A 16,284-nucleotide genomic window follows, 5' to 3' on the forward strand; every position below is an offset into this window, starting at 1 on the left:
TATGAGGACTAGAACTTTAAAAATAATACTTGTTATACATCTCAGGATGTGGCTTCTTTTTAAAAGTGCATCATTGTGTTGCTGAGATCTTATTTCTGTCACATGGACTGTCTCTTGCCCATGGCCCTCTTTATTCTATGCAGATTCTAACTGTTGTGGATATAAATCTCTAACTGCAAACATCAGAAAACCCAACTGAAGATGGTCTGAGCCAAAAAGGGATTTTACTGACCATCAGGACAGAAAATTCTAGGCACAAAGAGGTCTGGTCCCTCAAACAATACATCAGAAAATGGTCTTCCTCTCTCCATCTCTCGGCCCTTGTTTTCTCTCTGTTGGCTTTACTCTCAGTGAGACTCCATCTTAGTGGTGGCAAGACAGTGCAAGCAGCTCCAGGATCACATCCTAGTTTCTCTGAAAGTCCAGCAGAAGAGAAAATTGTCTCTCAATTTTTTTGCCTTTGATTTTATTGCTGACAACAGTCCCAGAATTTGATATCATTGGATCCAAGTTGATCGTGTGTCCATTTTGAACCAATCACTGTGCTCAGAGGGATTCAGTGCTTCCACTGGCCAACACGAGTCACCGGCCCTCTCCTGACGCTCCATTTGAAGCTAATAGGCTGTGAATGGAGAAGGTGTAGTTTAAGGAAAAAGGTGAATGGATTCTAGTTGTCCATCATTATAACAACCCTTTACTTTTCCTTTCAGAACTGTCATCTGTTTTGTCATGGGCATTTGCCTAGTTCTCTCAAAACACTCTATCTTCTGCTCCCACTTGCATAGATACGACTTTCCATCCCAGTGCCCCTCACTTAGCTTCTTCCCCAACCCTCGCCCTCTTTAACAGCAGGCCCTTTTTTGTTGCCAAAGGCTGTCTGTGGTCAATTGGCAAAATGAACCTGTTGGCCAAAATAAAATCAGATGTGTGGAGAAGAGTAATATGGGTCAACAGTTGTTTTGGAATTTTGTTACATGTGTTTATCTTGGACCCTGTCCAAGGTTTTTAGAATGTATTTGTGTAATAGTTGTATATTTATGTGATCTTGCTGTGACTAAAGTATGAGCTTTGCCACTAAGTGAGGGCAATCACCAGCGTAGTAAACCCTGCCAGAAATATGTGGTGATGCAACAGAGCATGACCTGAGGTCACTTTTCTCCTGCCTTTGTCTCCCATAGTTTTCCTTTCTCTAGAGGCTGGGTGTTTTTTATTTTTGGTGTGCCACTTCTTGGTCCCTGTTTCTTTTTTCAGCTTGTCTCTGGGTGTCTCTTAGGGTTCCAGGGTCCCTAAATCCAGTCATTCCTTATCTAAGACTAGCCATTCACTGATCTTACCAATTCAAGAAGCAATTTCTAAATCTCTATCAGCATCTCAACCTCATCCAACCACATCCTGCTTCACGTACACAGTAAATCCTGGTGGTTAAGAAAATAGGCTTTAATGATGGAGAGACTTGGGTCAGAGCACCAGCTGTGTTGTTTATAATTATCTATGTGACCTTGGACAAGTTACTTAACCTCTTTAAGATTTAGCTTCCTCATTTGTGAAATGAGACTAAAAGCACCTGCCTCAAGTTATTATGAAGATGAAGCGAGCCAATAAGAGATTCAGAGTTCCCACACAGGGTGGCCTCTTAGTAAATGTTAACTATTATTATTGCTACACAACTCTTTCCTATGTTTCAGTTCAAAATTAGAATACTTATAAAGACTCCACACTGTAATGTCCCTTTCACGAATGTCAGCCTTTGAGTGATATGAGTACAGAATTCCAAGAGGAGGAAGAGGCTGTGAATAAAAGAGGTGCCAGTTGTTTATTAACTGATTCCATCAACCATCATTTAATGAGCATGTACACTGTGCTGAGAATATTATCAGGGTTTTTTGCAAGTTTACAGCCAGGGGCCCTTACATTCCATAAGTCATGCAAAAGGGACACAAAACTGGATTCCTGTCCTCAAGGGCTTTCACTCCTGTGAGAAAGACATGACTCAATCCATGAAGGAATTCCATGAAGGAATAATGCAGGAGCTAAGACTGCTCACTGTCAGGAAGTGATAGGCACACTGCAGGTTATCAGAGGGTTCTAGAAAGAGCATGGCACCCCCAAAACACTGGTGGAGTAATGAAGGAATCCGTGGGATGAGTGAATTTTTTGACCAGGACTCTTGGCTTCAGTCCAGCCTACTCCCTGGCCTCTCCTTTTGCTGAGCACAAGTAGGCAGACTGCTGTGAGGACAAAGATCACTGGCAATGTTGGACATGCCCAAGAGCACATTAGTTTATGAAGTAATAGAACTAGCAACCCACCTCATCCTCCTCAGGGCCCAACCTATGACCTCATGCAGGTGGGAGCACTCCTCTCTCTGTGTCTACACTCACTTGGTCCTCCCACAGAGACACAGTATGAATGATGCTTCCGCAGCTGCCATCAAAATCTGCCAGTCCCTTCGACTTGAACCTGAAGCCTTCAAGATTGTCCAAGAGATCCTCCATAATAAATAGCTACCTTGGGCAGAATGCATGGATTCAACTAAATATCATTAGGTACATTAAAGTTAGAGCTTGTAACTAATGATATACTTATACTCTGGTACTAGGTAAGGTGAACAGTTTTGGAAAAGCTCCTTCTAAGGATCATCATGGTTTCATATAATATATTCTTTTTCTCTTGTAAAGATAACTAGAAGTTTATTAATTTTATTGATCTTTTACAAGAACCAGTTTCTGATTTCGTTGATCTTCTCCATTGTTTTATTTTTTCAATTTCATTAATTTCTGTTCTTATATTTATTATTTTACTCCTTCTTGCTTTGTGTTTAGCTGGCTATTCTTCTTCTAATTGTTTAAGGTGGAAACTTAGATTATTGATTTGAGACCTTTGTTCTTTTCTAAAAAGAATACTTTACATATAAATTTCTCCCTAGGTACTACATTAGCAGCATCTCACAATTTTTGATATGTTCTATGTTCATTTGTATTTAGTTCAAAATATATTCTCATTATCCTTGAGGCTTTTTTGTTAACCAATGAATTCCTTAAAGTATATTGCTTAATTTCCAAGCATTTAGGGGTTTTCCATGTATCTTTTGTTATTGGTCTAATTGATTCTATTATGGTCAGAAAATATATGCTGTATGATTTCATTCTTTTAAAAATAAAGAATAAAGGGTTGTTTTGTAACCCAGAATATGGTCTATTTTGGTGAATGTTCCATGTGTACTTGCAAATAGTGTGTATTCTGTTGTTTGGGTGGGATAGTGTATAAATGTTTATTAGGTCAAATTGTTTGATAGTATTATTTATGTCTTCTATACTCTTGCTGATTTTTTGTCTTCTTGTGCTGTCAGTTTCTAAAAGAGGAGTGTTGTAGTCTCCAAATGTAATTGCATATCTGCCTTTTTCTTCTTTCAGTTCTATCGCTTTTGCTTCATGTATGTTGAAGCTCTGTTACTAGGTACATGCACATTTATGGTGGATATCGCTTCTTGATGAGTTGACTCTTTTATCATTATGTAATACCCCTCTTTATCCATGATGATTTCCTTTCTCTGCAGTCTATTTTGTTTGGTGTTAATATAGTGACTTTCTTTTGATTAGCATTTGCATGGTATTCTTCCTTATCTTTTTATCTATATCATTATGTTTGAAGTGAGATTCTGGTACAGACCAGCATATATGAGGATGAGTCAAAAATCATCCGCACTCCAGCTATATTAAAACTTCTATAAATTCTACAATTAGAGTGCGGATAATTTTTGACTCAGCTTCATAATTGTGTCTTGGTTGTTTTGTTTGTTTTTATCCAATCCAACAATCTCCAGCTTTTAAGTGATGTGTTTAGATGATTTAGATTTAGTGTAAGTATCGAAATGGTTAGATTTAGGTGTGCCATTTTATTACTAGTTTTCTGTTTGCTCTCTTTCCCCCCCTTTTAGAGTATTTGAATATTTCTTGCCATTACATTTTAATTTACATATTGGGTTTTTTACTATAACTCTTTGCGTAACTTTTATATCTGTTGTTTAGGAGTTGTTACTGTATAACTTTTCTCAATCTGCTTAGAGTTCATAGTTTCCTACTTCAAGTAAAGTACAGAAACATTACAGCTATATAAATTCCTTTGCCTTCACCCTTTATGTCATATCATTGAATCTGAATATATTGAAAACCCAATCAGATATGTTATAATTTTTTATTTCAACAATCATTTCAAAAATACGGGTGTTACACAGATGTCCATGTCATCCTTTCATTGGGCCATTCTAATCTTCGCTGTATTGTCCCAATTTTAGTATATGTTGTGCTAAAGTGAGCATTGACTATGTTTTTGAAGCACTTTCCTAGTAAGGATTTATCCAAAACTTGCAACAAGTTTGTGAAACTATTATTATTAGAAGTACAATCTATATCATCAGGGAAGTGTTTTTCTCTCAAGAAAGCTAGAATTGCCTAACCAATTATGCTTTGATATGAAAGGGTACAAAATGAAGACTTTTTATTGTGAACTAAAGCAGAATGTGGAATTAAAAACCAGAAATATGCACAGAAATGTTTTATAACCAACGAAGTTTTTTTTTTTGCACAATGAAAGTTTATAATATCAAAACTATCAGTTATCTGCAGGGATGTCCAAATGGGAGGTATTATCTAGAAATTAAAAGGGAACTCTTCCTTTTTTCAGTAAGTGGTAGATATTTGGAGAAGATGAAATAAAAGCTAACTCTGCTAAGTTTGGGATTAGGGAAAGTAGAGGTCATACCACATATTGTTTAGCTCCTAGCCAAGAAAATAATCACGTGTAAAACATCTTTCATTCAAAACAAACAAACAAACAAACAAACCCTCAAAGGTACTTTAGCATATGATTGTATTTACTTCTTTCACATTGCTATTGCAAATATTCTCCACTGTCCAGAGCAGGAAAGTGATGAGTCTTTGTGACATGCAGTGAAGGTAGCAGTCTCCCTCTGTAACCTTGTCTTTCCCAGAGTATGCAGTCATTGGCTTGGAATGTACAGCTATGAAGGTGACTGTTTCTCTAAAGGCTTTGGTGATGTAATCCCAAAACCGAGGAGGAGGAGGGCAATTACACCTCATCTTGGTGAAGCTTAGTGTACCATGAGGCTTGCAAGTTGGGCTTGGTGACTGTTTCCTTCAGTGAGTAGGAGACATCTGCACTTGGAATTTATGGGGAAACAGCCTGCCATAAAGGGTGGTCAGGATACCTTGCCACCTTCTCTGCCTATCAGATGACTGACCATTCAGGAAGGTTCAGCTGTAGTGCCTTCTGCTCTTTGAGACCTTTATCTCTGGCCACTCCAACTGTGATGAATATTCTCTCTACAAGCTGACTTACACAGCCCCTTCGTCTGCCCAATTCATGTGGCAGCCTTAGTTTTCCTTTTGTGGGACTATTCTCCTGAAATAGATTTTAATCTCCATTAAGACCAGGGCAGTGTCTTTGTTTCCCAAAGTGCCTTACCCAGTGTATGTGAAGTTTGAAAGAGGCAGTAGAGTAGTTGAGAGCATAGGCTTAGTCTGTCTGGGTTCGAATCCTGATTACATCATTTCCTAGCTGAATGACTAGGGGCATACTTAAATAACTATGCCTCAGTTTCCCCACTTATAAAATTGGGATAATAACACTATTTGTAAAGACTAAGTAAGTTAAGACATGTAGAGTGTTTACCATTTTTTACCTGGTACATAATAAGTACCGTTACTTATTTTTATAAATAAGTGATTAATTTTTTTCTTAGAAAGCTGTGGAACAAATATATATTTGTAAGTAAGGCAAGACAGAGCACAGACAGGATCAGCCTAAGAGAAGGCAGAGAACATAAACAGAAGTTGACTGGATTCCAGGTGCAAAACACTTAGCACCTGTTTTTAAAAGACATGGAAGGTGGGAATATAAATTGGTACAGCCACTTTGGAAAACTGTCTGGCAGTGTTTGCGCAAGAAGAACATTCTAATACTCTAGAATGAAGCAATTTCATTGCTGAGTATATAGCCAACAGAGAAGTGTCCATGTATCGTGAAAGGATGTTTGACAGAATGTTCATAGCAGCCCCGTGTAGTCATTAACTGGAAACTATGCAAATGTCCATCAACAGAAGAATGGATAAATAAATTGTGGCAATAAAACTGGGTGGTTTCCAACTACACACAGCAGAATGGGTGAATCTCACCGATGTAGTGGTGAGCAAAGGAAGCCAGACAGTGAGGAGTATATACTGCGTTTATTGTAAGATTCCAGGCAGAAAAATCCCTGTGCTGTTACAAGTCGGGATAATAGTTACCCCAGGTGGGTGAGAGCTGTGGAGAGGGAGGCGAGCTGGAGGGAGGAGAGCTGGAGAGAGGAGACCAGGATGAAATTCTGGGCGGGTGGCTAACATTTTACCTCTTCATCTGCTGCTGGTTTCATGGATGGGTTCGGATTGTGAAAACTTATTGAGCTGAACACTTACAATATGTGCATTTTTTCATATGTGTATTATACTTCACTAAAAAACAAAAAGAGAGCAGAAATAAAAGAACAGAAAAAATAAAAGAAGAGAAAGAAAAAGAAAAGACAAAATGAAAGAAAGGGGGAAGAAAACCAGCCCAGAAGGTTAAAGGATATGGATGCTGGCTCTGGCTGCACCTGACCTGGCTGCTCACCTCTCTACCTTACACCCCCACCCCCGTCCGTCCCTGCCTCCCCCTTCTCCCAGCCCTACTCTATGAGGATGGCAAATGCACGTTTTTCAGGATCCTTCAGTTCTCTTCCCCACGCCCCACATCTCCTCCCCACTCTGAGCATCCCTAAGGCAGGAGGGGCTTTCCTAGTGGGTAACGGTGGTAGGAGAGTAACTTGGAGGAGCTGATGCTTCGTAACGTAAGGCTTAAAGCCTCGCTTCTCTTCTCTCTTCTCTTCTCTTCTTCTCTTCTCTTCTCTTCTCCTCTTCTCTCTCATCCTCTCCCCACCCCGCCCAACTCCCATCCCCCTTGACCTTTCCCAGGACATCCTCCTACCCCAGTGGCGCTGCAGCGCGGCCGGTCTGCGCGCGCCCCGCGGGGCCTGGGGTGCGGGGCGGGGGCCGTGCTCTCGGGGCGCCCCTCCCGCCCGCCCCGGCTGACCCCGCCCCGCGGCGCCGGCTATTTTGGGCGCGGGCGGGGACCGCGGGATCGCTGCCGGGCGTGGATCCTGTAACACCTCCTAGCGCGCGGCACTTGTTGCTCTCAGGACCTGCCACCCATCCCCGAGCCCACCTTTCCCCCTAGCCGCCCGCGTCCGCTCCTCGCTTCTCTCCTTTCCGTGCGATCGCCCGGGACACCGATCTCTCGGGCACCGCTGTCACCGGCCGGAGAATTAGATGAAAGAAAATAGATAAATAAACGCTTTCCGCAGGGGGCCCAGCCGGGCGGCAGCGGCGGCGGCGGCAGCAGCAGCGCTGGCCCGGGCGCCGCAGAGGGGGCGCCTCCCCGGCCCGGGACGCTGGCCCCGGGCACCGACGGCATGACGGACGCGGCGACGGCTAACGGCGACGACAGGGACCCCGAGATCGAACTCTTCGTGAAGGTAGGTCGGCGTCCCGGCGCCGCCGCACCGGCAGCGCCTGCAGCCGGGCTGGCGGCTCACGTGCTCGGGCACCCAGCGCTCTGGCACGCGGGACCGTCCCCGGGGAGAGCAGCCCGGCCCCGGCGGCCCTCTGGGTGGCCTTTCTGCACACCGGAGCCTGGCGTCAGGGCTCCCGGGCGGGATGGAGTCAGGTGCCGTCTGGCAGGTGGCTGTCTTCTTGGAGAGCTGGCCCGGGAGTTTGTCAGACCCGCTGCAGGACCGGCGGTCACCCTGCCCAGGCGCGATTTTGGCCTGTCCTGAAGGGCATCTCCAGATGCGGCGAGATGGCAGGAATCTGGCTGGACCCCCTGAAGCTTTCTTCTAAAACTGGGGGGTGAGGGGAAGGAAGAGGGAGCAACGAAAGCATTATTAATATGCTCTTTAGCGAAGTAAAAATAGCATCTCTTAAAATCCCCCTTTTCTCTTTTACTCAGAGCTATTAAAAGAAAAGCAAAAGGAAACAAACATGTTTTCTTACTCCGTGACCTGCAAAGCAGAGAACAAACACTCCCTTCGCCCACATTATTATGACTGTCAAACCCATGCTGCTGAGGGCTTGTGTCAGGAACTGCGAAGGGTAACCTGGGCCAGACTGGGAGGAAGGGGCACAGAGGGAAAAATTAAAGTAAGTTGCCTTGCTCCCTGGGCAGAAACAGTCTAACGTCGAAAGCTGCTACACTTCCTTTGCAACCTGGAGGAGGAAGGATGGAGGCCGAGGCGGCCTTCCCCCGGTCCGCGAGTGTAATGAGAAAGAAACATTTGATAGGTCCTCGGTGCGGGTGCCGACACCACAGAAGCAGGGAAACCTGAGGCGCAGGCGAGTTGCCTCTGGGGCGGTGCAGAGTCGCCAGGACTTGGGGGAGGGGGAGTCAGCAGGCCGCCTGAGCGAGGAGACCTTTCACAAAAGGGAAAAAAACCTTAGAATGCAGTTTCCCTGGAAATATACAGGTAACTGAGAAGGGACGAGAACTTGGTGCCTGTCAGGGGCCTCCTGGCTGAATTTAAAAGGCATATGTATTCCCCAGGGGTGAGGATATACACGTCTTTTAATTTTGTTTTGACCAAAGGATCCTTATCTACAAACGAATGAAAGAAACAGATTTTCACAGAAAGTATAAGATCTATATGACCTCAGTAAGAACAACCTTTTGGTCTTTGGTACCTTTTGACACCTAAAAAATAATAAACCAGTTGTGACTTATCTTACACTTGGAAAGTGCTCTGTCTCAGTTGGCCCAGCCTACCACAAAGGTTTGTTAAATTTTTTCAGTGGGGTTTTACATTTTTGGGGTTTATTTTTTTCAAAAGAATCCATAGATATTACATTTGTATTTTAGTGGGACTTACTTTCCTCGATCTGTTTCCCTCCCCACAAATGTGGCTTTTGTCACCCTCATTTGGTTTCTGGGACCCCTCTGGGAAGGATTTCCAGGCTCTCTGGCAGACCAGGTAATAAAAGAGGTCATGTCCTCCCAGAGGCTGGGCAGTGTTGGACCCAGGGCCGGAGCAGGGCTGCCCTGACCCCAGAGTTGAGGCCTGCGGTCTAGGGAGTGAATACAGAGAGCTTTTACAGAGCAAGGAGTCTTGCTGTTCTTCTTGAAGAAAGCTATTCTAGGACTTTCTCAGATTCCCTGGAGCAGGTAGTTTCATGGTGTCAAGTTCCTGAAAGATATTTGAAACACAAATTGACTCTTTTAAAGCCAAAGGAGCCCTTTGCCCCACTCATAGGTGAGAAGACCATTCTACCTGCACCTTCTGAATTTCATGTTGGCAGCTTGGAGGTTTTCTCCATTTGTATAGAAAGCTCACTTCGCAGCCCCCAGTGCCTGCAAGAATTCTAAAGTACCTGTGCTGTCATTTTTTTTTTTTTTTTTTCCCCTTAAGGAATGCAATCTGTGAGAGCCAGACAGGCCTTCTTGGTCAGCACAGAAACCAGATTGATGGGGGAACAAAAAAATCAGATAGGAAAGCTCTTTTGATTCTTCCCCCCCTTTTGAGCTTCTGGTTAATAGTTATCATTTACAGGGACAAGTAAAGGCTGAAAATAATTGTGAAATAAAGACACCACCCAGGCGTTGAATGGTTTCGTGTTAGAGAAGCAATATCCTGATTTATAGAGTCAGGCATTCCCATGGTTTGCCGTTTCCCTCAGCTGTACAATTCCCATCAGAAGAAAGGCCTTCTCGTTGAAGGTGTCAGGTATCCGAGGTAATTTCTGCAGGCCCAGCAGGTTGTTTTCTGGGGAGCCTCCCAGGCAGGCTGGCCTCACCCAGTAAGCGTTGTGATGTGGTCATCTTCAACACTCCCATGAAGGGACCCCCAACCTGGCCTGTCCTCTAGGTGTGTCATTCAAAACCTCCATCATCCAGAGAGTTTCAAGGACGTGTGATTCTGTGCCACATCAATTGATAATCGTTATCTGTTACTATTGCTGCTGCTAATACTACTACTAAATGGCAATATTTTAGGACTTAGGGAGCACATTCAAATACCGCATCTCATTGGAGCCTCAGCATCCTTGTTCAGGAGCCTTGATTCACTCACGAAGAGTGATGAAAGCAAATAGATGTGGCTCCCAGGGACCTCTTAAGACGTGATGCTGTCAGAGCATCTGGCCAGCTGCCTTTTGCTCTCCCTGTAGCAACCTCGGGGACTAAGGATGATGATTCATCCCATTTTATGGTTGAATAACTCAGGTGCTCAGAGAGCGGACATGAAATGCCAGAAGTAGATAGCAGTAAATAACATTCAGATCCAGTCCTCAACTAGCAGTTTAGACTCTAAATTTCTTAGTCTTTCCCAAACACCCATATGTCAGTCCTTGACCTTCTTTTGCTAAGTCAGGCTTTCAAGTGTTTCCAAGATGACACTTACTGGCAACTTACTCATCCATTCTAATGTGGTCATGTGACACTGTCAAGGCTCCTGCCCATCCTTGCTGTGTACTCCAAGTCTGTCTTGTGCAGGGAACATTCTAATGGGGATGTTTAAGAGATCATTTCCCCAATGTTTTTAGTTTCTTCATCTATAATATGAAAAGTTTGAGGAGGTCAGCTCTGATTGTAATTTCTCAACAAATGTGGATGGGGCAAAGGAGACAGAGACCCTGGGTTCAGATTGTGTCTCTGCCTCTTGTTAGCCGAGTGACTCTGAACAAGTTCCTTAACTTCTATGAGTCTCAATACCCTCCTCTTAAAACAAGAGGGTGGTTATAAAATAAGGTGCTCCTGTCTTTTATTGTCCAAACCAAGACAGTTCTGAGAGAGAAAGGAGGTGCTTCCAATAATTAGGCTGGGACAACAGGTGACACCCAGGGTTGTCCAGGATGTGTGGCCACCCTGGTTATGAAAATGCTGTCACCAGAGACTGGCTGTGAGGATGCCACAGGTACAAATAGAGGAAAGCATTTTGTAAATCGGAAATTGCTGTGAACACATTGACTTTGATAATGATACGAGTCCCATGGCAGATAGAACCTTTCTTGATCTGCAGGTCCCTGACTTGCCTTAGGGAACAATGGCCTGGCTACTTCCTCACTCGCAGGACTATTTTGAGAATAAATGAGATCATACGCAGCTGGGACTTTGATCACAAAGGGAGGACAACAGGTTAGAGTTGATAGTGGCAGTGAGCGTGGTTTATTGAAAGAAAAAAGAGCAAGGAAATAAAAGCAAAACAGAAAGTGATTTGGGAAGATAAACACAGGATGTGCTGCATAGTTAGATCAAGGCATTCCTCCATCTGTATCAACTGCCTCAGCCTCAGTCCCACCCCTAGACCACAGAGGTAGAAAGCCACCAGTGAAGTGATAATGGTGGACCAGTTTGCAACAAATGTCTCTTGGGGCCAAGGGTGTGGGTTTCAACAGAAACCAGTGGTTCTCAACTTTGGCTGCATATTCAAATCATTTGGGGGAAATTTTAAAACTCTTGATGCCAGGCTGCTCCCCAGATCAATTACATCAGAGTTTTGTGGGTGGGACCCAGAAGTGGTATTTTTACCCCCACCTCCAGGTGATTCCGGAGTGCGGCTCTGATGGAGAGCCACTCAGTCCTCATCAGAGGCGGGTCCTGCAGCAGGCAGCTTTGCCACGGCTGAACTAGGCAGCCTTGCTAGTGCAGATGAGTGTCTAGAACTCCGAACAGCCTGAGGGCATCGCCATCATCCCTGTTAGGAGCGTTGTTGATAGAGCGCCTGCAGTCAACTGGTGCTCCGTGAACAGATGCTGACGAACTAGAAAGCCCTATCTGCAGGACTCCAGAACAATCCGTGCATGGGGTCGGTCTAGTAAATAATCATCAATTCAGCCCCGGGGGAAAAAGAACGGAGTTCTGCTGATTGTCTGATGGAAATGACTAGTCATTTCATATACTGAGTGATTCAAGAGGCTCTGACAGTGATACAGAGTGCAGGTCAAGTCATGGTGACCTGCGCTGTGGTCATCTGACTTCTAGAACAGAGAGGATCCAATCTTGTTGTGCTGCCTCTCAGACCCCTGCTGCCTGCTGGCTGCCTGGTCACCTGCCCAAGCATGGGTTGATCAGGTTTTGAAGTTCCTTTTATCACATTATGCCACTGTTTTTCTTTCCCATGACCTCCTGGTTTTGATCTTCGGTCAATAAGCTGATACACCAGTTCATCTGCCCTGCTGTGTCAGCGAGTGCATCCTTACCTGGTAACACATCCATGGGAGTGCTAATGTCAAAGGTCGACTCATACATGCCCCAGGTTTCCTGGCAGGCGATGGGAGTGAGGACTGGGGGTCTGAGGATGCTAAAGCCCACAGCCCGTGGTGTCAGGTCCTGCCTCCCTGCCAACTTGTGCTGTCTCTCAGGGTGTTTGGTGGCTCTCTCCACCCAGGGAAAAGAGCCCATCAATTTTTTTTAATTTTTAAATTTATTTATTTTATTTATTTTTGGCTGCATTGGGTCTTCGTTGCTGCGCATGGGCTCTCTAGTTGTGGAGAGCAGGGACTACTCTTTGTTGCGGTGTGTGGGCTTCTCATTGCTGTGGCTTCTCTTGTTGTGAGGCATGGGCTCTAGGCACGCAGGCTCCCGTAGTTGTGGTGTACAGGCTTAGTTGCTCCGCAGCAGGTGGGATCTTTCCAGACCAGGGCTTGAACCCATGTCCCCTGCATTGGCAGGTGGATTCTTAATGACTGCACCGCCAGGGAAGTCCCAAGCCCACCAATTTAGATGGTTAGGTCAAGAGTTTTCCATTCTTGATTCCTTTTGAGATTCCAGATGCTGGGTCCATGTGAGTGGTGATGGGAGGTGCAGTAGAAGAGGGCAGTTTTCGGTGTCAGACGGAGGGTCACCTACTGTGTGAGCTAGGACAGGCTGCTTGACCTCTCTGGGCCACAGTTTTCTTGCCTGTGCAGTACTAATAATGGCAATAGCTATTTCCTAGGGTGGGTGTGAGCATTGAACAAGCTGTGTACGAATGTGGGGTCTAAGTAAAGCCTCCTCTGCGGGCCCCGTATAGCCCTAAAAGTGAGACGCTAAGCCCTTGCACGTTCCTCTCTCGACGTGTCCCAGAAGTCAGAGACTCAGTCCTGTGTGCTCCTTACTCGTCGCTGGAGCCAGGACACAGACCACTAGGAGCCAGAGCACAGGGTAGCCATCTCTGGATCTCATGGCTTCAGGAGCTGGAGGCCCCCAGAGGCCGCTGTCTGAAGTAGTGTAACCACGGGGAGCATGTAGATCTCTGACCAATGGTTGGCTTCTCCCAGCTCAGGGGATGTTGATTCCTCCTGCAGTTGCTCCCACATAGCTCGAGGGACTGGACCAGGATACATCAGCCACTTGGGGTGCTGCATGGGCCCCTCCCCTTTCGGCTCCATGGGGATGTTACTTCTGGGGATTCATCCCCTTCTTGTCACAACTTTGACCCTTCGATAAGAAAGAAGGCTCTGGAGTTCAGGTCCTTTAGCTCCAAGAGGACCCCTGGGATCTCTATGCAGATTTTCCCATTTGCTTTCAACCTTCAAGCTCTGCCTAGCAATAGTTACTTTCCTAGAAAACACACACACACGTTTACATGTATTATCTGTCTAGCCTATTGGAGAAATGTAATAGATGATATCTGGTAGCTTTAAAAAGCATCATTGACAAGACATCCTCAGCTGTCTTTTTCACTGACGTTGGAAGACCAGAAATAGTGAAGATGCGAAGTGGATAAGCATGGGTTTCCTGAAGATGTGAGTCTCCACCTGGGGCATCTTAGATCTGACCCTGCTTGCATTCTGAGGAGTCAACTCCAACTGCTGGAGAAGTGTCTCTGCCAGCTCCCTGATTGAGAATCTACTTTGGACACTCATACATTTATTCAAGGAGTATTTTAGTTCCGAGATGTGAGATACTTTAAGGGTAAGTAACATAGATCATCTGCTGTCAGAACTAAAATGAATTCTTTCCGGTAAAAAGCAATGGAGTTATTAACCTTTAGAAAGAAGTTCCCTCTAGCTCTGTTAGCACGGGAAGGTTCTTTGAGTTGTAATTATCGCAGCACTCATGGTGAACAATGGCCAGGCCACCGGTGCTCTGCCTTTGGGGCATGAAAAAGTCACTGCAAAGCTTCTTCATATGGACTTGCCCAGCCCTGTCCCCAGAGATTCAGATTCAGGAGGTGAGGGTGCGTCCCAGGCATCTATCATCTGGGTGATCGCGGGATTCATCAAAGACAGAGAACCACTGGCCCAGATCATGGGTAAATAGGGTTGAACCTACCTGGTGGAGGATCCAGAGGGCAAGAGAGAGTCAACTCCCCACCGGAAGCGTGCATTTCTTGGGATGGAGGAGGCTGAGGCGAATATGCTTATTAGCATGATTCATCCCAGATTGACCCTAAATAAACCAGAAAAGGGAGGAAAGGAATGCTGTTGACCTTTCTTTTAAACTTGCATTTCTTCCTTTGTAATTTTTTTATGATATAGGAGTGACAAGTAATTTGGGCATGAAGGCAGTATTAGTCAGATAAAAAACATAGGGAGTTAAGTGATTAAAAACTATCCATCAGTCGACTAACCAATTAACACACGTGTTTATGAAGCCACGTACTCTGTGCCAGGCTCCTTGAGAACCGGAAGCAGGGAGGGGAGATCAAAGAAGATGGGGTCTCAGAAGCCCGTGAATGTGCAGCTGAGCAGTAAAAAATGCCAACATCACGCCATGTGAGTGGAGGGAAATGACATGAGGGGTGTCGATAAAGGGACCCATGTGGCTCAAATGAGGTCTCTAGGTCTAGTCTATGAGGTGGGACCTGAGTTGTGCTTTGAAGAGTGATGAGGAGTCACTGAGCAGCTAGAGGGTGGGCAAACATGTCAGGTCCAGAAACAGTATGGAGGTGAGGATGTGCAGGGCCCAGTGGGTATACAAGGTTGGCTGATGACAGTGGTATGTGGAGGGCACAGTTGGAAATGAGATAGAAACACAACAGTGGGACGGGGTTTTGAATGGCAGATTTTTGCCCCCTTGTAAGTAATGGAAAGTAACCAGAGGGTTCTACCCAGAATCGGAGCTTGATTTGGTCCCTGCTTCGTTAGCATGGTTCTCTTGCTGTTTTGCATGATGTGGTGGGAATGTTAATGAATTAAAAGTAAGAAAATCTGGATTCCAGGTCTGGCTCTGCTACAAGGGTGAGTCAAAAATTATGTGCACTCCGGTTATATTAAAACTTCTGTTGGCTGCACTGTCTTATCAGCACTTTCCGTTCAAGGCTACTGTCTCCCCAGTCACTGCTGTGCAGGTGTGAATGTGTTACATCAGTTCATTTGGAACTGTGGTATGAGCAACAATGGATGCCCCACTTGTGATTTGCATGAAAGAAGAGCAGCGTGCAGTGATTCTTTTTTTGTGGTCTGAGGGTGTACCTGGTGCTGTTATTTATTGAAGACTTTGTGCGCAGTATGGAGAAAGTGTTTTGTTGTGAAGAAGTGTGTATGAGTGGATAGAGACGTTCAAGGAAGCTCGCACAAGTGTTAGCCATCAAGAGGGAGCCGGATGCCTGTCCATGTCCATGGCTGATGACAGCACTGAGCGTACAAGTGAAATGATTCTGTTGGACAGATGAGTGACAGTTTTCAGGGATTCTCAAGGGCCAGTATTGAAACATTATCAGGAGAAAGTTCAACAATCAACAGTGCTCATTACAGTGAGATGCTTATTAAAGAGCTGAGGCCTAAACTTTGGATTAAACACAAAGGACTGCTAGTCAAGAGCATTGTGATCTTGCATGACAGTGCACGTCCCCACACTTCTGCCCACACTGTCGATACTCTGCAAAAACTTCGATTTGAGGTGTTAAAGCATCCTCCCTATAGTCCTGATCTTGGTCCATTGGACTTTCACCTGTTTGGTCCCCTGAAAGCAGCCCTACGAGGAAGAAGATTCACTTCTGATGAAGAAGTGAAGACAGCAGTGCATTTGTGACTTGCAGCTCAGCTTAAAACATTTTTTAATGAGGGAATACGAAAGCTTGTTGACAGATGGACAAAGTGTATTGAAAAGCAAGGAGATTATGTCGAAAAATGGTGTATTTGTCTTTTCTAAAAGTTAATTAAAAGAAATTCTACAGCCAGAGCGTGGATAATTTTTGACTCACCCTTGTACATATTGGTTGTGTGAATTTCTTTAAGACCAAGCTTCCTCTTCCATAAGATGGGCTCGATAATCATAAAA

At 44.9% G+C, this 16,284-nt stretch overlaps 1 protein-coding gene and 1 non-coding gene across 3 annotated transcripts in view; one reads left to right on the plus strand and one right to left on the minus strand.

Moving 5' to 3' along the window:
- Positions 1 to 16,284, plus strand: part of CLIC5 (chloride intracellular channel 5) — a 170,289-nt gene that overhangs the window by 49,152 nt on the left and 104,853 nt on the right. Inside the window, exon 1 of one of the 2 annotated variants that reach the window (XM_057699402.1) lies at positions 7,203 to 7,567. The exons of the other annotated variant lie outside the window; for it this stretch is intronic. Within the exon in view, the coding sequence (XP_057555385.1) occupies positions 7,505 to 7,567 (63 nt within the window). The 5' untranslated portion in view covers positions 7,203 to 7,504. Of the gene's footprint in view, positions 1 to 7,202; positions 7,568 to 16,284 lie in introns of those variants that run through there. 2 annotated transcript variants of the gene reach the window in all.
- LOC130832134 (U6 spliceosomal RNA) lies at positions 4,213 to 4,316 on the minus strand. Its single transcript, XR_009048214.1, has one exon. It is a non-coding gene; the product is annotated as a U6 spliceosomal RNA (small nuclear RNA).

This window comes from Hippopotamus amphibius, chromosome 11 (assembly GCF_030028045.1).
Source record: "Hippopotamus amphibius kiboko isolate mHipAmp2 chromosome 11, mHipAmp2.hap2, whole genome shotgun sequence".
NCBI lineage: Eukaryota > Metazoa > Chordata > Mammalia > Artiodactyla > Hippopotamidae > Hippopotamus > Hippopotamus amphibius.